General features: G+C 36.9%; 1 protein-coding gene across 1 annotated transcript in view; it reads right to left on the minus strand.

Moving 5' to 3' along the window:
* The window catches only part of RBMS3 (RNA binding motif single stranded interacting protein 3), a 1212798-nt gene that overhangs the window by 247677 nt on the left and 946583 nt on the right, over positions 1-18538 (minus strand). Inside the window, exon 10 of the mRNA XM_042780448.1 lies at positions 14837-14852. Within this exon, the coding sequence (XP_042636382.1) occupies positions 14837-14852 (16 nt within the window). The remainder of the gene's footprint in view (positions 1-14836; positions 14853-18538) is intronic.

An 18538-nucleotide genomic window follows, 5' to 3' on the forward strand; every position in this document is an offset into this window, starting at 1 on the left:
AAACCCACCAGCCACTCCTCGGAAGGAAGATGGGGTAATCTACTTCCATAGTGATACTGCCTTGGAAACCCAAGGAGGGGTTGCTATGAGTCAGGTCCAATTCGACGGCACATAACAACAACAACAGTATTTCATGAGCTGGGCAATAGGAGCTCATATTATTCTGGCTGAATAAAATATTTGCAAAACTTTTCTTTGGGGGCAACACACTACCCATTAAAACATACATACCTTTTAACCCAGGATTTCACTCTTAAAGATTAACTTTTGCACATATTCATGCATGTGAATAAATATATCTTAGTAAGTATAATCATGGCAACTTTGTTTGTAAGGAAAAAAAAAACCTTTAAGCCATAAACTATTCATCTGCAGCAGTTACTATAAATTAGTTACTATAAATAACAAATTAATTGAAATCTACAGCTACAAAAAAAGAAACCATAAATATAAAATATTCGTATAGGCCAAGAGTTTTCAAAATATGGCCTGAGGACTCTGGGTGTCTCAGATATCCTATCAAAAGTTTTACAAGGTCAAAACTATTTAATACTACTACTACTATTTATTTAATAATAATCACAATGTTTTCTTTTTTCACTGTTTTTTGTCCTCATTCTCTGTAGGTAGGATGCAACTTTTAAAGGCCACATAAGAAGCTCTGGTAGCATTAGTGCCTAAGGCACTTGACTGCTAACCAAAAGGCTGGTGGTTCAAACCCACCAGCCACTCCTCGGAAAGAAGATGGGGCAATCTACTTCCTTAGTGATACTGCCTTGGAAACCCAAGGAGGGGTCCCTATGAGTTGGGTCCGTCTCGACAGCACATAACAACAACAACAAGGTATGATATGGTAAAATACTGATTGTAGAAACAGACATAAGAATCAAATTGTGTTCTACTAAGACAAACATTAAAGAGATCTGCGAAAATATAAAACAATTCCATCCTTTTAATTTTGTATGAGTAAGTTTGGAAGATATGGTTATTTTAATTTAATAAAATGTAATTTTTATTTATATTAAATGATTTTATTTAAAATAAAGTAATGAATACTTTTAAATGGCCAGTTTTAATATCAAATATTGTATTTGATATACATACCCAATACATAAACAAAAGATCATTGGATTCTTTGATAATTTTTAAGAGGGTTAAGGGGTCTTGACACCAAAAAGTCTGAGCAACACTGGCCTAAGCCAATGAACTGTTTTCTAACAGAGACTACAAATAATCCTCTTTCCCTTACAGCTACATATTAAAAACGCAGAGAGACAGGAGGAAGAGGAGGGAAGACCATTATAAATAAAGGAACATAATCCCAACAACAAAAGAGAAAATAACAATAGCTAAAAATAATTAAAAGTGTTCCTGCATTGTTTTCAATGTTTATTGAAATGTGGATGGGAACTTGTAAGAATGTCATAGACAAAAAATTACAGTAAGGTTATACAGCAAAAGTCTTTGAAAGATGTTCTTTTTTGTAGCATTTTCCTTCTTGATATATATACATATATATATGATTTTATCATTTTAAATAAAATTTTTAAAATATGGTATCTCTCAAAAATAAAGAAGAAATCGAAACTCCGCTGCTGAGGTAAATGACTTATTATTTCGCTCTATTTCCTTTAAGTATTTTTTTTTTTATTGTAATTGTATGACTTATGAAATAAAATGAGTTCATTTTCATTACCTACTTTTGAAGGCAATATTTTATAAATATTTTCAATGTTATTCCAAATGTATCTTTAAATGTTTTCTCCATTTACAATTTTGAGAAGTGTACCCCTACAAAGCTTACTAACATTATTTCCAGGAAAATAATTTAAAAGCATAAAATAAGGGACTCTTATTCCTTTAAGAGAAGTTAGGACATTTCAAGCAAAATATTGGCAGCTGAGGGCTCTAAAACAATCAGAGCTTTCCTGAGTATGAGAGCCACTGTAGGGAGACCTTCTAACTGAGGGATTAAGTGATTAGACCAAATGCTTTTGCTGTCAGGAAATTCTTTGGGGAGTAACAGAAACCTCTCAGAAATGTAAAAGTGCACCCTTTACCACAAAGGAAGAAAGCCATCCATGCATTTTGGCATCAAGGGCCAATTAGACCAATTATTGGCTGTCACCAAATTAATGGCTATCGATGAAGGACTTGGGCTACCTGGAAGGAGGTATTAACTGATTCACTCATGTTTGACACTGCAGTTCTGGAATGAAGAATAATTATTCACTTTAGTAAGACCTTACCCCTTAGTGAGGGGCACTCATGAAAAATAATTCGAATAAAAGCTATCTCCCTGGCAGCCACTATAAGAATGCTCATTCACACAAATGAGTGACTTTCAAACACTCTTCTCTTTTAGATTAAAGGTATGTTCTGAGAGATATCTAATGGAACTCAGAACTGCAGAATTTATGAGCCTGTTTTATTTTAATGTATCAACAAAAAATTCTAGCTGATAATAGAAACTTGACAATCATGGGTACATGTATTTGTTCTTGGTCATTCTGGTCAATTGATTTAATTGCCACATCAAATTAAGACTGATAAATAGTCAATTTGAACTGAAAAATAACTTACTATGCCAGATTTAGCCAACATACAGCATTTAAAACTCTCAAAAGCAAGGTGAATCAAAATGTCTTAAATTTAAAAAACGGGTTTATGCCATAAGATAATTAATCAAAACATGACATGAAAAAGTAAGTGAGAAATTCATAATGTAAGATGCTTTTTTATCACTATTATTTAATTTCTTTGAAGGTTTGCCATTTGTTTGAAATATCCTATTCATGTAGGGCCAAACTCATTATAATACTGAGGAGTGTATCATTATTTAAGATTTAAGTAGTCTCACCATAATCTAAGTGTTACTTATGAATAATTGATATATTATTGGTAGCAGAAACTATTGCTTCTCTCTTTTTTTAAATGGACTATTTAATATGCAAGTATTCAGAAGGAAGGATAAGACTAAGGGATAGCGAAACCCTATTCTGTGACAGGAGCTTCCAAACTAAACCAAACTCATTGTCATAGAGTCAATTCTGACTTATAGTGACTCTATTGGACAGAGTAGAACTGCCCCATGGAGCTTCCAAGACTGTAATCTTTACAGAAGCAAACTGCTTTATTTTTCCCCCAGAGGGCTGGTGGGTTCAAGCTATCAACATTCTCACTAGCAGATGAGCACTTAACCACTGCACTATCAGGTCTTCTGACATTAGCTTAGAATATGATAATTTGGTATGTTTTACACACTACAGGAGAATATGTTGTAAACAGTGACTACACAGGAGCTCTATATTATTTTCCTGTCATTACAACGTAAAACTACCACTCATCTGTCAGTTGGGTGTATTGTGGCTGGTGTGTTGGTTTGATGCCAGAAACTATGTCACCAGTATTTCAAACACCAGTAGGGTCACCCGAGGTGGATAGGTTTCAGCAGAGCTTCCGGACAAAGACAGAATAGGAAGAAAGGCCCAGTGATTCACTTCTGAAAAAACTGGCCTGTGAATACCTTATGAATAACAGTGGAATATTTGCTGACATAATGCTGAAGTATGAGACCCTTAGGTTGAAAAACCAGAAATCACTGCCATCAAATTGATTCTGACTCACAGCAACCTTCAAGGACAGAGTAGAACTGCCTCATAGAGTTTCCAAGGCTGTCAATCTTTATGGAAGCAGACTGCTTCATCTTTCTCCTGTGGAGTGGCTGGTGGGTTTCAACAGACAACCTTCTCATTAGCAACCAAATGCTTGAACCACTACACCACCAGAGCTGGAGCCTCAAAGTAGAGTCATATTTAATAGATGGAGCAAAGCTTTCAAAAGCTTCATTTGCTGATGTGGCATGACTCAAAATGAAAAGAAACAGCTGTAAACATCCATTAATAATTGGAATGTAGAATGTATGAAGTATGAATCTTGGAAAATTGGAAGTCATCAAAAATGAAATGGAACGCATAAAGATTGATTGATATCCTAGGCATTAATGCACTGGAATAGACAGATATAGGCCATTTTGAACTGGATATATTGTCTACTATGCTGGGAATGACAAATTGAAGAGGAATGGCATCATTTAAATGTTATCATAATGCTGTTAGTGATGACATAATATCCATACATATACAAGGAAGACCAGCTAATAGGACTATTATTCTTATTTACACATCAACCACTAATGCCACAGATGAAGAAATTAAAGATATTTACCAGCTTCTGCAGTCTGAAATTGATCAAACTTGCAATCAGATGCATTGATAATTACTGTTGATTGGAACTTTAAAGTGGGAAACAAAGGAGGAGGATCTGTAGTTCAAAAATACAGCTTCGTGACAGAAACAATGCCAGAGATTGCACGATAGAACTTTACAAGACCAATGACCTATTCATTGGAGATACCATTTTTTCAACAACATAATCCATGACTGTACACCTCTGCAGATGGAGTACACAGGAATAAGATCAACTACATGTGTGGAAAGAGACGAGGTAGAAGCTCAGTATCAGCTGTCAGAACAAGGCCAGGTGCTCACTGAAGAACAGACCATAAATTGCTTATATGTAATTCCAAGTTGAAGTTGAGAAAAATTTTTAAAAGCCCACAAAAGCCAAAGTATGACCTTGAGTTTATCCCCACCGGAATTTAGAGACCATCTCAAGAATAGATTTGGTGCACTGAACACTAATGACTGAACACCACATGAATTGTGAGATAAGGTGAAAGAAATCATATATGAAGAAAGCAACAAATCATGAAAAAGATAACAAAGAAATAAAGTACCAAAATGGATGTCAGAAGAGACTTTGAAACTTCCTCTTAAAAAGTAGCATAGCTAAAGTGAAAGGGAGAAATGATGAAGCAAAAGGGCTGACCGGAAGATTTCGAAGTGCAGCTTAAGAAAACAAAGTAAAGTTGTATAATGAAATGTGCAAAGACCTGGAATTAGAAAACCAAAAGGGAATAATAATATGCTTAACATTTCTCAACATGAAAAGAATTAAAGAAAAAAATTCAAGCCTCGAGTTGCAATATTGAAGGATTCTGTGGGCAAAACATTGAAAGATGCAGGAAGCATCAAAAGAAAATGGAAGGAACACAGTCATTGTATCAAAAAGGGTTGGGTGATATTCAAACATTTCAGGAAGTAGTATATGATCATGAACTAATGGTATTGAAAGAAGTCTAAGCAGCACTGAAGGAACTGGTGAAAAACAAGGCTCCTGGAAATGACGGAACACAAAATGAAACGTTTCACATGGTTGAGGCACTAGAGGTGCTCATTTGTCTATGGGAAGACAAAGTAAAGTATTATAATGAAATGTGCAAAGACCTGAACAACTGGTCTTTGAACAACTACCTGAACAACTGATCAGAAGAAATCCATATTTGTTCCCATTCCAAAGAAAAGTGACCTCTCGGAATGTGATAATTATTGAACAATATTGTTAATGTCATATGTAAGCAAAATTTTGTGAAAAAACCCTTGCAGCAGTATTTGACAGAGAATTGCCAAAAATTCAAGCTGAATTCAGATGATGACATGGAACGAGGGATATCAGTGCTGATATCAGATGGATCTTGGCTGAAGGCAGAGAATATCAGAAAGATGTTTACTTGTGTTTTATTGGTGATAAAGCCATTCTGCTTTGGGGATCGTGACACATTATGGATAACATTGAGAAGAATGGGAATTCCAGAACACTTAATTGTGCTCATGTGGTAACTGTACATAAACAAAGAGGTAGTACTTCAAACAGAACAAGGGTATACTGCATGATATAAAATCAGGAAATGTGTGGGTTCAGGTTATATCCTTTTATCATACTTAGTTAATCTGCATGCTGAGCAAATAATCTGAGAAGCTGTACTACATGAAGAAGAATTTAGCATCAGGATTGGAAGAAGACTCATTAACAACCTGCAATATGCACATGCCACAATCTTTCTTGCTGAAAGCAAAGAGACTTGAAGCATTTAAGGATGAAGATTAGACTACAGCCTTCAGAATGTAATACACCTCAACATAAAGAAAACAAAAATCCCCACACATAGGCCAATAAGCAACATTATGATAAATGGAGAAAAGTTTGATGCTGTCAAGGATTTCATTCTACTTAACTCCAGAGTCATGGAAGCAGCAGTCAAGAAATCAAACAATGTATTTCTTTGGGCAAATCTCCTGCAAAACACCTCTTTGAATTGCTTAGAAAAAAAAAAAAGTCTAGTTTTAGACTAAGGTGCACCCTACCCAAGCTATGGTATTTTCAATGGCCTCACATGCAAGTGAAAGCTGAACAATGAATAAGGAAGACAGAAGAATTGATGCCTTTGAGTTACAGTTGGTGAAGAGCACTGAATATATCATGGACTGCCAGAAGAACAAACAAATCTCTCTCGGAGGTAGTATAGCTAGAATGCTCCCAGAAGTGAGGATGGTGAGACCATGTCTCATGTAATTTGGACATGTATTCAGGAGGGACCAATCGCTGAAGAGGGACATCATGCTTCCTAAAGTAGAGGGTCAGTACAAAAGACGACCTTCAATGAGATGGATTTACACAGTGGCTCCAACAATGGGCACAAACATAGCAAGGACTGTGAGGAGGGCACAAGGCACAGTGTTTTGTTCTGTTGAGTGCAGGGTTGCTATGGGTCGAAACCATCTCAATGGCACTTAAAAACAACAACATAACTAGAAAGACTTCTGAGAATATGAAGGAATGTTTTTGCTTGTGTACCCACTCAATGGCAAGGTCACCATTATCTGGAGGGAGTAGAAAGACAAACACCACTTGACTCATTGAGGCAAAAATGCTAGTCCATGTCTTACATATCAAGTTATTATTAGAGTTGTAGATCTGTTGTCTGGCCATCAGATTGATGTAAAAGAAAGTATTTGGATCACACAAAAATGTACTACACGTGATTTCTCCCTTTCACTATGAAAATAGTAGGATTTTAGAGGATTCTAGTGATTCAGCTGCAATTGGTGATTATAGGGATATTAATCTCCTTTCTCTTTTTTTATTCCATTGTTTACATGGAGGCACAAAGAAGGAAGGCAGTTGGGCTCATCCAATGTTGGAGTTTAATCATGTAGGTACCAAAAGGAATCAGATCAAAAGTACAAAGAAAGAGAGGTCAATAGACTAGAGGCTGGAGAAAGATTATTAGTTAAAAAACCAAGCTGGAGAGTAGGGAAGCTATGGTGAAAGAGTTGTTGTTGTTATTTGCCGTCGAGTCGGCCCCCACTCATAGCGACCCCTCCTTGGGTTTCCGAGGCAGTATCACTACAGAAGCAGGATTGCCCAACCTTCCTTCCAAATTGGTGAAAGAGTAGGATGTTGATTTATGATATTGAATAAAAAACAGTTTCAGGAGGTGGCATAGTCCTGCATATGATTGTGGGAGTGAGTGACTGATGTGAAATTGAACAGGAAGTAATTGGAACTAATGAGGTCAAGGTGTGGGACAGTCACAAAAATCAATTCAATTTAGAATGGTTCAAGATAGTAAATGGTTATTGAATACACCCAAGGTGGTAGTAGCAGAAATTGTATTAAAAACAAAAATTTATCCACTTGCCAATAGTCTTCAGTGACTGAGGGAATTATCTGGAGACCAGTAGATGTCAGTTGGAGAGAGTAGCTTTGACAGCTTATATAGATAGCAGGGGACTTATAAACAGTAAATCCACTGCCATCATGACCAATCCAACTCATAGTTACCCTTGTAAGTTTTTCAAGGCTTCAAATCTTTATAGAAGCAGATGGCCTCCTCTTTCTCCCATGGAGCAGCTGGTGGGTTCAAACCTCTAGCCTTTTGGTTAGCAGCCCAATGCCTTAACCACAGTGCCACCATGGCTCCTTATAAACAAGATAAGGGGCAATAACCTATAAATCACAGAAGAGGGCAGGAAAACCACCACTCCAGTAAGAATAAATAGAAAGAGGGACATGAAGCAGTATCTTTGGGGAGACTCTGCATTTAATGCAGGCAAGGGTACCTGCCCGCTTACCATGTCAACTGCCCTCTACCCACCCACTGCCCAACTCCTAACAACTCTAGAGGACTGAGTAGAACTGCCCTACAGGGTTTCTTTCCAAGGCTGTAAACCCTTATAGAAGTAGACTAGCTCGTCATTCTCCTGTGGATAGCTGTTGGGTTCGAACCATCTACCTTCTAGTTAGCAGCTGAATGCCTTAAACACTGCACCAGCAGAGCTTGTTCTCATCTGCCCTCTATTATCTATCAATCCATAGGACTGTACCTTTCCTCACTTTAAATTTCTCCCTGGATGGATAACTTCACAATCACCAAAAAACTGTAAGTTGTTAGCCTTTACCTAAATGACTTAGAAAGGAAGATGGGAAATGGCATGTTAAACTGCATGCATTGACCATCAATGAAACTGAGGTCCCAGGGAAGGGGTAGTACTGGGCCTACAATGTTGAATTCCTGACTTCTTGGCTTTATGTGGTACTAATACATTCAGTCCTGAAATCCCTTAACAACAAAATCAAAGCTGATTTTGGATAATCTTTGTTATTTATGAAACACTACATCTAATTCTACAAATTCTCCCACTCTTATTTATTAATCAAGGTGACTGTTTACTCTTTGGGATTTAGGATGGATCAAAAAGATACTGAAATTCTTCACAGACTCTGAATCAACTTACCCCTCAGCAAAGCAAGAGGAAAAGTCAGTCAAACAACATTTGTTAATTGGAATTTTACATAGACATTTGAAGGGACATATAACTCTAAAAGATTTGCTAAAAATTTCTGCTTTTTCTTTGTAAGTATTTATGAGATTTTTAAATGTTTACTTTATCTTTTGTGTCTTTTTTTTTAAATGTTTTATTGTGAATTGGGGTAAATTTCACAAAGCAGGTTCATTTTACATTCAATAGTTCACATACATTTTGTTTTGTGACACTGATTACATTCCTGACAGTGTAATAGTCTGTATGAGGTTTTGAAGGTAATTACAAAATTAATTACAGTGGCAATATGATCCTGCTGTTGTTGTGACTTCCTGTTAAGTGATCTAGGGATTCATGGTGACCCAATGACGAACAGAAGGAAACACTGCCCCGTCCTGTATCATCTTTATAGTCATTGATATATGAGTTTATATATTACATACATTTATTTTATACTCCCTTTCTACAGTTAAAATTTTTCAAATTCAGGGGTATTATATGTACATTTGAATCATGGTTAATTTACAACTTTTTTTCTTGAGATAAAAATCCGGAATTTTTAAAACTTGACAAGATGTTTCACATCATTTTTTCTTGCACTTTACAAGATTGGAAACGACTTGACGACACCTAACAACAACAACGTCACTTTAAGAAGAAAAAAATAATGGGATTGGAAACTGCATCAGTAACTCCTACTCATTACTCATAAGAAGGACTTGATCAGCATATTTCAGCTTATTATCAGAAAAAAAAAAAAATTATCTTGTTTTCTAGTGTTTCCTTTTTCATTCATTATTGACACAATTTGAACTGTAAGTAAGAGTCACAGTAAAAGCATATGGTAGCCATGTTTTAGTTCTTTTGTATGTGAAAGCTGTTTAAAATCCACTCTGAGTAAACTCTCAGGCAGTCAAAAGCTTTCATAGATCTGTGTTATTTTAAGAATGGTATTTTTTTCATAGATCCCTAAAGAACAAGATACTTAAACATTTATTGGCACAAGGTCATTGCTTTACTGAAATAGCTACAAGTTAACATAAATCAACTTAGCACCTCTGTATATCCCTTCTTTAAGGAAGGACAGAGAAATCTGAAGTTGAAGGTCAATTTAATTCTTGCTGTCTACACTTATCAAGATAATATGCTAGCTCACAGTGCCTCCAATTTAGGTTAGGCATTTAATATCAAACCGTATTGCAAACGTTGTTGAAAATGAATGCACAAGTGGCAAAGGATCTGAACTACAATATGTGAGTTAAACAAGTTGCTTTTGTATTGGATACACTCACTGGAAATAAAAATGAAAGAGTCTAAAAGCCCTAATTTTCATTTAAGGACCGAAGCACTTATCAACAGAAAATCTCCAGGGGGATTTTGGGGTCTGTATATGTGTATTACACATACACCCACTATTTGTATTATATTTTGTGAAAACTTTATGAACAAGGTGGTTTACTGATCATAATCATTTAGATTTGTATTTTGAAATTTTGTTATATATTTTTTTCCTTCCCAGTCTTGATAATAGGATGCTATGCTTCTTCACTACAATTGAGAACAATTTAAGTTTATTTGTAGATAAGCGTTTGGGTTAAAAGCATAGTAGGTGATCATAGAAAAGCTGAAGATGATATAAAGAAGGTTGCTTGTTCTGTGTCTGCTTCAGAACAAAGTTTTTCCATGAAGAACTTAAATGCCCCATTCTTAAATTAAAGCCTTAACTTTAGTTTCATGCACACCACTACATCTAGTCAAATTGCTTAACTTTTATAATAGAGAAAAACAATCCTTTTCAAGTTGCCCACAGCAAACTTGCTCAAAACTGCACCAAGAGAAAAGAAACAAGTGGAGACGGAGATTGTCACCTGCTAAAATTATTGTTGTTGTTGTTATGTGCCGTCGAGTTGGACCTGACTCATAGCGACCCCTCCTTGGGTTTCCAAGGCAGTATCACTATGGAAGTAGATTGCCCCACCTTCCTTCTGAGGAGTGGCTGGTGGGTTTGAATTGCCAGCCTTCTGGTTAGCAGTTAAGTGCCTTAGGCACTACACTATCAGAGCTCCCACTGTATAATTAATTTATGTATGTATCTGAATGTAGCCCAAATAAATAATACAGCATACTAAAAGGGCAGATTTCTATTTCATGGAAATAAGAGTTAAACCAGCAACTGCAGAAAAAGGCTATTTTGGGATGATTAGTCTCCTTGATTTAGTCTCCAAGAAAGCCAAAGATGAAGAAATGGAAGATTTTTACCAATTTCTGCAGTCTGAAATTGACCAAACATGCAATCAAGATATATTGATTATTACTGGTAACTGGAATATGAAAGTTAGAAACAAAGAAGAATCATTAGTAGTTGAAAAATATAGGTTTGGTGATAGAAATGACACCAAGGAGCACATGATAAAATTTTGTAAGACCAATTACTTAATTATTGCAAATACCTTTTCTTCAACATAAACAGCTGCTACATATGAGGACCTCATCAAATGGAATACCAGGAATCAAATGGACTACATCTGTGGAAAGTGGTGATGGAGAAGCTCAGTACCTTCAGTCAAAACAGGCCAGCAACTGACTGTGGAACAGACCATCAATTGCTTATATGTAAGTTTAAGCTGAAGCTGAAGTAACTTAAAATAAGTCCATGAGGGCAAAATACTACCTTGACTATATCCCCTGGATTTATAGACCTACTGCAGAAAAGATTTGACACATTGAACACCAGTGACTGAAGGTAAGACTAGCTGTGGGATGACATCAAGACTACCATACCTGAAGAAAGCAAATAGTCATTAAAAAGACAGGAAAGGAAGAAAAGACTAACATGGATGTCAGAAGAGACTCTGAAACTTGCTCTTGAACGTACTGTAGCTAAAGCAAGTGGAAGAAATGATTAAATGAAAGAGCTGAACAGAAGATTTCAAAGAGTAGCTTGAGAAAACAAAGTAAAGTATTACAATGAAAAGTGTAAAACCTTGGCATAAGAAAACCAAAAGGGAAGAATATACTTGGCATTTCTTAAGCTGAAAGAACTGAAGGAAAATGCAAGCCCTGAGCTGCAATAATGAAGGATTCTATAAGCAAAATACTGAATGGTGCAGGAAGCATCAAAAGGAGATGGAAAGAATACACATTGTCACAGTCCCAAAAATAATTGGTCGACATTCAACTATTTCAGGACGTAGCACATGATCAAGAACAATGGTATTGAAGGAAGAAGTTGAAGCTGCACTGAAAGAATGGGCAAAAAAACAAGGCTCCAGGAATTGATGGAATAACCATTGAGATGTTTCAACAAACAGATGCAGCACTGGAGGCACTTACTCATTTATGCCAAGAAATCTGGAAGACAGCTACCTGGCCATCTGATTGGAAGGCATCCATATTTCTGTCAGTTACAAAGAAATGTGATCCAGCAGAATGTGGAAATCACTAAACAATATCATTATTATCACATGCAATTAAAATTTTGCTAAAGATAATTCCAAAACAGTTGCAGCAGTATACTGACAGGGAACTTCCAGAAATACAAGCTGGATTCAAAAGAGATTGTGGAACAAGGACATTATTGCTGAAGTCAGATGGATCTTTGCTGAAAGCAGAGAATACCAGAAGGATGTCTACCTATGTTTTGACTACACACACACAAAAAAAATAAGAAATTATGAATAATATTGTGAAGAATGGGAATTCTAGAACACTTAATTGTGCTCATGAGGAACCTGTACATAGACCAAGAGGTTGTTGTTGTTTGAACAGAGCAAGGGGATACTGCATGATTTAAAATCAGGAAGGGTGTGCATCAGGGTTGTATCCTTTCACCATATTTATTCAATTTCTTCAGAAGAAAGGTTGGGCAATCTACTTCCACAGTGATACTGCCTTGGAAACCCAAGGAGGGATTGCTGTCAGTCGGATCTGACTTGACAGCAGTGAGTTTTTTTAATTCAATTTCTATGCTGAGCAAATTATCCAAGATGCTGGATTCTACAAAGAAGCACATGACATTGGGTATGGAGGAAGACTCATTAACAATCTGCAATATGTAGATGACACAACCTTGCTTGCTGATAGAGAAGATGACTTGAAGCACTTATTGATGAAGATCAAAGACTACAGTCTTCAGCATGGACTACACCTCAAAGTAAAGAAAAGGAAAATCCTCATAACTGGACCAATAAGGAATATCACAATAAATGGAGAAAAGATTAAAGTTGTCAGGGATTTCATTTTACTTGGATCCATAATCAACACCTATAGAAGCAGCAGTCAAGAAATCAGATGATGTATTTCACTGGGCAAATCTGCTTAACAAGACCTCTTTAAAGTGTTAAGATGTTACTTTGAAGACTTGTGCTTAATTCAAGCTATGGTATTTTTAATTGCCTCTTAATCATGTGAAAGCTGGACAATGAATAAAGAAGAGTTGATGCCTTGGGACTGTGGTACTAGTGAAGAACAGTGAAAATACTACAGACTTCCAGAAGAACTAACAAGTCTGTTCTGGAAGGGGGGCCAGTGGAATGTTCCTTGGAAGTGATAATGGCCAGATTTCATTTCATGTACTTTGGTCATGTTGTCAGAGGGATCATTTCCTGGAGAAGGATATTATGCTTGGTAAAGTGGAGGGCCAGCAGAAAAGGAGAAAACCCTCAACAAGATGGATTGACCCAGTGGCTGCAATGATGGGCTCTAGTAACAGTTGTGAGGATGGTTCAGGACAAAGTAGTGTTTTGTTCTATTGTACATGGGGTCACTATGAGTTGGAGTTGACTTGATAGCACCTACCAACATTCTCTTTGAGCAATGTAATACAAGGAATAGAGGAACAGATTGCTGTTAGATTGTTGTACAATATTGAGTCAACTGTGACTCACAGTCTCCCTGTAAGACAGAGTAGAACTCCTCACAGGGTTTCCCAGGGTAAAATCGTTAGAGAAGCAGATTGCCAGTCTTTTGTCCCATAGAGTAGCTGGTGAGCTTGAACAGCTGACCTTTCAATTAGCTGCTCAGCACTTAACCACTGTGCCACCAGGGCTCCTTAGTGAGACAGGGAAACTCATACTAATTCTGCATGTTCTAACCAGGTACACTAGAAGATCTGAGCACAAGAAATGGGGTTGGTACCTAGCATGACTGGGAGCTCTGGTAGCATAGTGGCTAAGGCACTTGACTGCTAACCAGAAGGCTGGTGGTTTATATCCACCAGCCACGCCTTGGAAGGAAGATGGGGCAATCTCCTTCCATAGTGATACTGTCTCGGAAACCCAAGGAGGGGTCGCTATGAGTCAGATCCGACTTGACAGCATGTAACCACCACCACAACAACAACCTAGTGTGACTAGACGAATACCCTTAGCACTGGTATTCTCTTCCTGATGCTCCCTTTTCCATCAGTCCTCTTCTAGGAGTCCTCTGGAGGCCATTCTCATACCTGCATTCTTTCTTAATGGCTGATATTACAAAAGAGGAAGTGGTGGGGATATTTATGGAATCTGTTGTAAATGGTTTAACTAATCACAACTGCTATGTCAACCTGCAAGTTTTTTCCACAAGTCTAAGCAGATGATGAGCATTAAAAAATCTAAGCAGATGATGAACATTAACAAAAATAAATAAATAAATAAAAGTTAGATCATGTTTAGTGGTGGATTACAGCTGTGTCTTTTCAATCTCCCACTGTCTCCAACCCCACTCTGTTCTGGTTATTTCCACCATCCTCCAAAATATACTGAAGATAAAACAAGATCGTTTTGTTGGTAGCTCTGGAGAAGTGAGATGGAAGAGAGGAATGCCAAAGACAGAAGAAATTCCACCAGAGAGATAGGAAACATATCTATTTTATCTTAGCAGGATGTTCATCAAGTTGTGCGTCAAGAAATAAGAAAAGAAGCTCCAAGTTAGCATTATAGACTATGGGGCTTTCTTGCTAACAGCAGGCTGAATGCCAAAGACACAGATCATCTCTTGATCCTTCTTTCTACTATATGGGTTGTTACTGAATAGATAGCTATCTTTAGGATGGAAAGAAAAACAAATGCTTAAGTATGTAAATTGATTGCAGAGAATGCAAATATTTCTACTCTGCTTTGCTAAGACACGGGGGTGTGTGCAAAACTACTTCACCACAAATTCATTTTCCTTCTCCAGACTGTGCAGTTTCCAATCCAACATCTGTTACTTTTGTTAGTCTCTGCTCTTCCAGAGATTGTTCTTTTTAAGGTTTGTCTAGAGAAATGTGAAATTTATAACTTTAAATCTTTGAATACATTATATAATTTTGTAAGTACATAGTTCTTAATTAAGGAACCAGGACACTTTGGGGACAATGTTGATAATCTACTTGAAGAAAAGATGTATGTTCTATTCTCCCATATCACTTAGGATTTTGGAGAAAAATAATAGAATACAACGTACTTGACACATTATTTTCTATGTTCTGAGCTATTTAGTGCTAAATTCCTTTCAGAAGAATAAGTGTGCACATTGACCAGGCAGCATATGTAAGTGGTTTGACCAGATATTGCCATGTGGCTTGTTTATATCAAAACAAAACAAAAAATGCACAGCAAAGAAAAACAAAAGAAGCAAATTAAAAAAAAAAAAAAAAAGAAAAGAAAAGAAAAAAAAAAAAAAAAAGAAAAGAAAAGCTATAATTGAAGGTATATGCTAGAGAGAGGAGAGACAAAAATTTCCAGAGGGAGAGATGATAGTGGCATGTCAGGATTCTTTCACATATGAGACCAGTGAAATTTCTTGTGCCTGGGAAGTGATTCACAGAATGTGGCTAATAGTTTTAAGTTAACAGTTCTGTGTTACACTTCTTTTCCATTACATCTAAAGAAAAAAATAAACTCAAGTATCTTTCTGCTAAAGCAAAAAACTGTGAATTGAGCTAGCTCTGGCAAGTCAAAGGTAAGAACAAGGAGAAAGGAGAGAAATGACTTAGAATTTCTGGATGCTGTGAAGCTACCATCAGGCACAGCTTTTAGTGTGAAGCTAAAGATTTAACAGGGATACACTTGGACTGCTCCATTTCGATATGTCTTTCTATATCATCTCTTTGGTCTGTTTCTTCCAGGGTGCTATCTTGCCAACAATCAATTCCACAAGTTTTCCAGAGAATGGGCTGTTTGGATCCTTTCATTATTTTTCTTAGGCAACATATTTTATTCCTGCAGTATGCATAAGATACAGTATAATATTCAAACAGCAGATCACCCATGTTTCTAAGAAACTTACCTAGGTTACTCATAGAAAGGAGCTTTGGTAGCACAATGGTTAAGGCCTTCAGTCACTAACCAAAAGGTCAGCGGTTCAAAATCATTAGCTCTCCACAGAAGGAAGATGAGACAGTCTGCTTCCGTAATGATTTATAGCCTTGGAAACCCTATGGAACAGTGTCCTCTAGGGTTGTTATGAGTAGGATTAAACTTGATGGCAGTGGGTTTGGATTTTGGGGATTACTCTTATAGAGGTCACACAGCATGGCAATAAGAGAGGCTCTGAATGCAAGTCAGGAATTAAGAGTTCCAGCCTTGACTCAGTCATCAAAAAAGGAGCCATGTGATCTGGGGAACATGAGTTAACATTGTCAGGTGTCAGCATGTACATTATAAAACAAAGGCAAAAGACAAATAAAACAAAAGAATCCTGCATATTGCAAATTGCTATGATTCCAGGATACTTATTAATAATGCTGTGTATGTTAGAGAAGGTGACATAATAACTGTCATAAGGAAGCCACTGACCAAAACACTGGGAGTGTCTTCATGACAGCCGTACGATCTTGAAAGAACCACTGAACCCAAGCATTTATTAGAGATTGAATTGTGCCTCACCAAAAGCTATGTTGAAGACCTAATGCCCATACCTCTGGATGTGACTTGCTTGGAGAAATAGGGTCTTTCTTTGCATGTGTAATCAATTAAACCATACCAGAGTAGAGTAGTGTGGGTCCTAATCCTAATTTCTTCTGAGAGGTATCTTAGAAAAGGGAAGAACAGATATGGAAATAGGATCACTCACAGGGGGTAAACAGATGCCATGTGACAACAGAAGCAGATGTATCCATAAGCAACAAATGAACAGCTAGGACTATTGGCAGTCATCGCAAACTAGAAGAGAGACATGATTCAGTTTCTGTTTGAAATGCTTCAGAAGGAATCAACATAGTAGATACAGTGATTTGGGCAGTTGGTCTCTGGAATTGGGAGAAAATTAATTTCAGTTCTTGAAAACCCTCAACTTTGTAGTATTTAAGGAACTCTGGTGGCACAGTGCCTAAAGAATGTGACTGCTAACCAGAAGGTTGGTGGTTCAAACTCACCAGCCGCTCCTTGGAAGGAAGGTTGGGCAATTTACTTCTGTAGTGATAATGCCTCAGAAACCCAAGGAGGGGTCACTATGAGTTGGAGATGACTCGACAGCACATAACAACAACAACAACAGTATTTGATAATGGCAGCCTTAATTAACTAGGACATAAGCTTTTTTCTTGTTTTCAAGGTAAATTGTTCCTGCTGAACTTAACTGATGGTAGTTCAAATTAAGGTGTAGCTATAAGAATCTTCAAAAGGGAATGAAAGAGACTTGTGAGATCTGTCACTATATGGAAGCTGCAGTAGAAACTAAGGAGTATTTAAGTTTTAGCCTCCATGACCACATAGCTGAGGTATAATTAGAGATGAGGCACTAAATCTCTTAGGAATGAAACCAATTATTTACCTGCTGGAATGTACAGGGCTACACCAGAGGCCCATTCTCATTTTAAATTCTGTGATTCTTAGACCACTCTATTTCCCTCTTGTCTGTTTCTCTTTAAAGACTGGCTATAACTTAACAACTTGGTAAAGATGTGGTAGTCGACTTGATACTCCAGACTAACAACATGCCATTTTATTATGCTTTATCAATTATATTTTTTCCTCCATAAATTTCTATTCTTTGTGACTGCTTTATTGCACAAGAGAGACAAGTGAAACTGAGAGAAGTAAAGTTATTGCACACTCAGATTAATTGTGAGGGTTTAAAGGTGCCTGTTTAATTTACCTAGTGCTGCCCTAACAGAAATACTACAACTTGGTGACTTTAAATAGTAGGAAATATTTTCTCACAGTTCTGGAGCCTAAAAGACCAAATCAAGGTCTTGGTCATGTCATTTCTTTCTGTGGTTCTCTTTTAAATTCTGGTGTCTGCTAGCAATCCTTGTTGTTCCTTTGCTTTAGATAGGCCCTCACATAGAATCTGTTCTTCCCTCCCCCCATGTGTATGTAACTGTATCTAGCCTGTTTTTTTTTTTTTTTTGCTTTTGCTTTTCTTTTTTAGTAATGCAGATATCATTAAGTTTAGGACCCACCTTACTCTGGCATGATCTCATTAAGAAAACAAACAAAAAAAAACCCTATTTCCCCAATGATATTTCTACAGGTACAGAGGCCAGGCCTTCAACACATACTTTTTGAAGACATAATTCAACATGAAGGTGCTCCAAATGAGAAATATACCAAATCCTCCCTTTCTTCATTTATCATAACCACTTGATGTTAATTTTAGCAACATAAACTTTATCCCTGGTTGAAGTTGATATCAATGTATCTAATGATGGTGAAATATACATGGAGAAACTTGGAAAATAATTTAAAATCATATCCTTATGTAAAAAATTCCAAAGAAATCTAGCTCAAAACCCAAGAAGAGAATCAGGAGGCGGGGCAAGATGGCGGACTAGGCAGAAGGATTGCACAGACCCTCTTCAACAAAGAAAAGGGAAACCAATTAACACAGACACAGAAGATAATCTT

This window comes from Orycteropus afer, unplaced genomic scaffold (assembly GCF_000298275.1).
Source record: "Orycteropus afer afer isolate SDZICR_OR568_19922 unplaced genomic scaffold, OryAfe1.0 scaffold00003, whole genome shotgun sequence".
Taxonomy (NCBI): Eukaryota; Metazoa; Chordata; class Mammalia; order Tubulidentata; family Orycteropodidae; genus Orycteropus; species Orycteropus afer.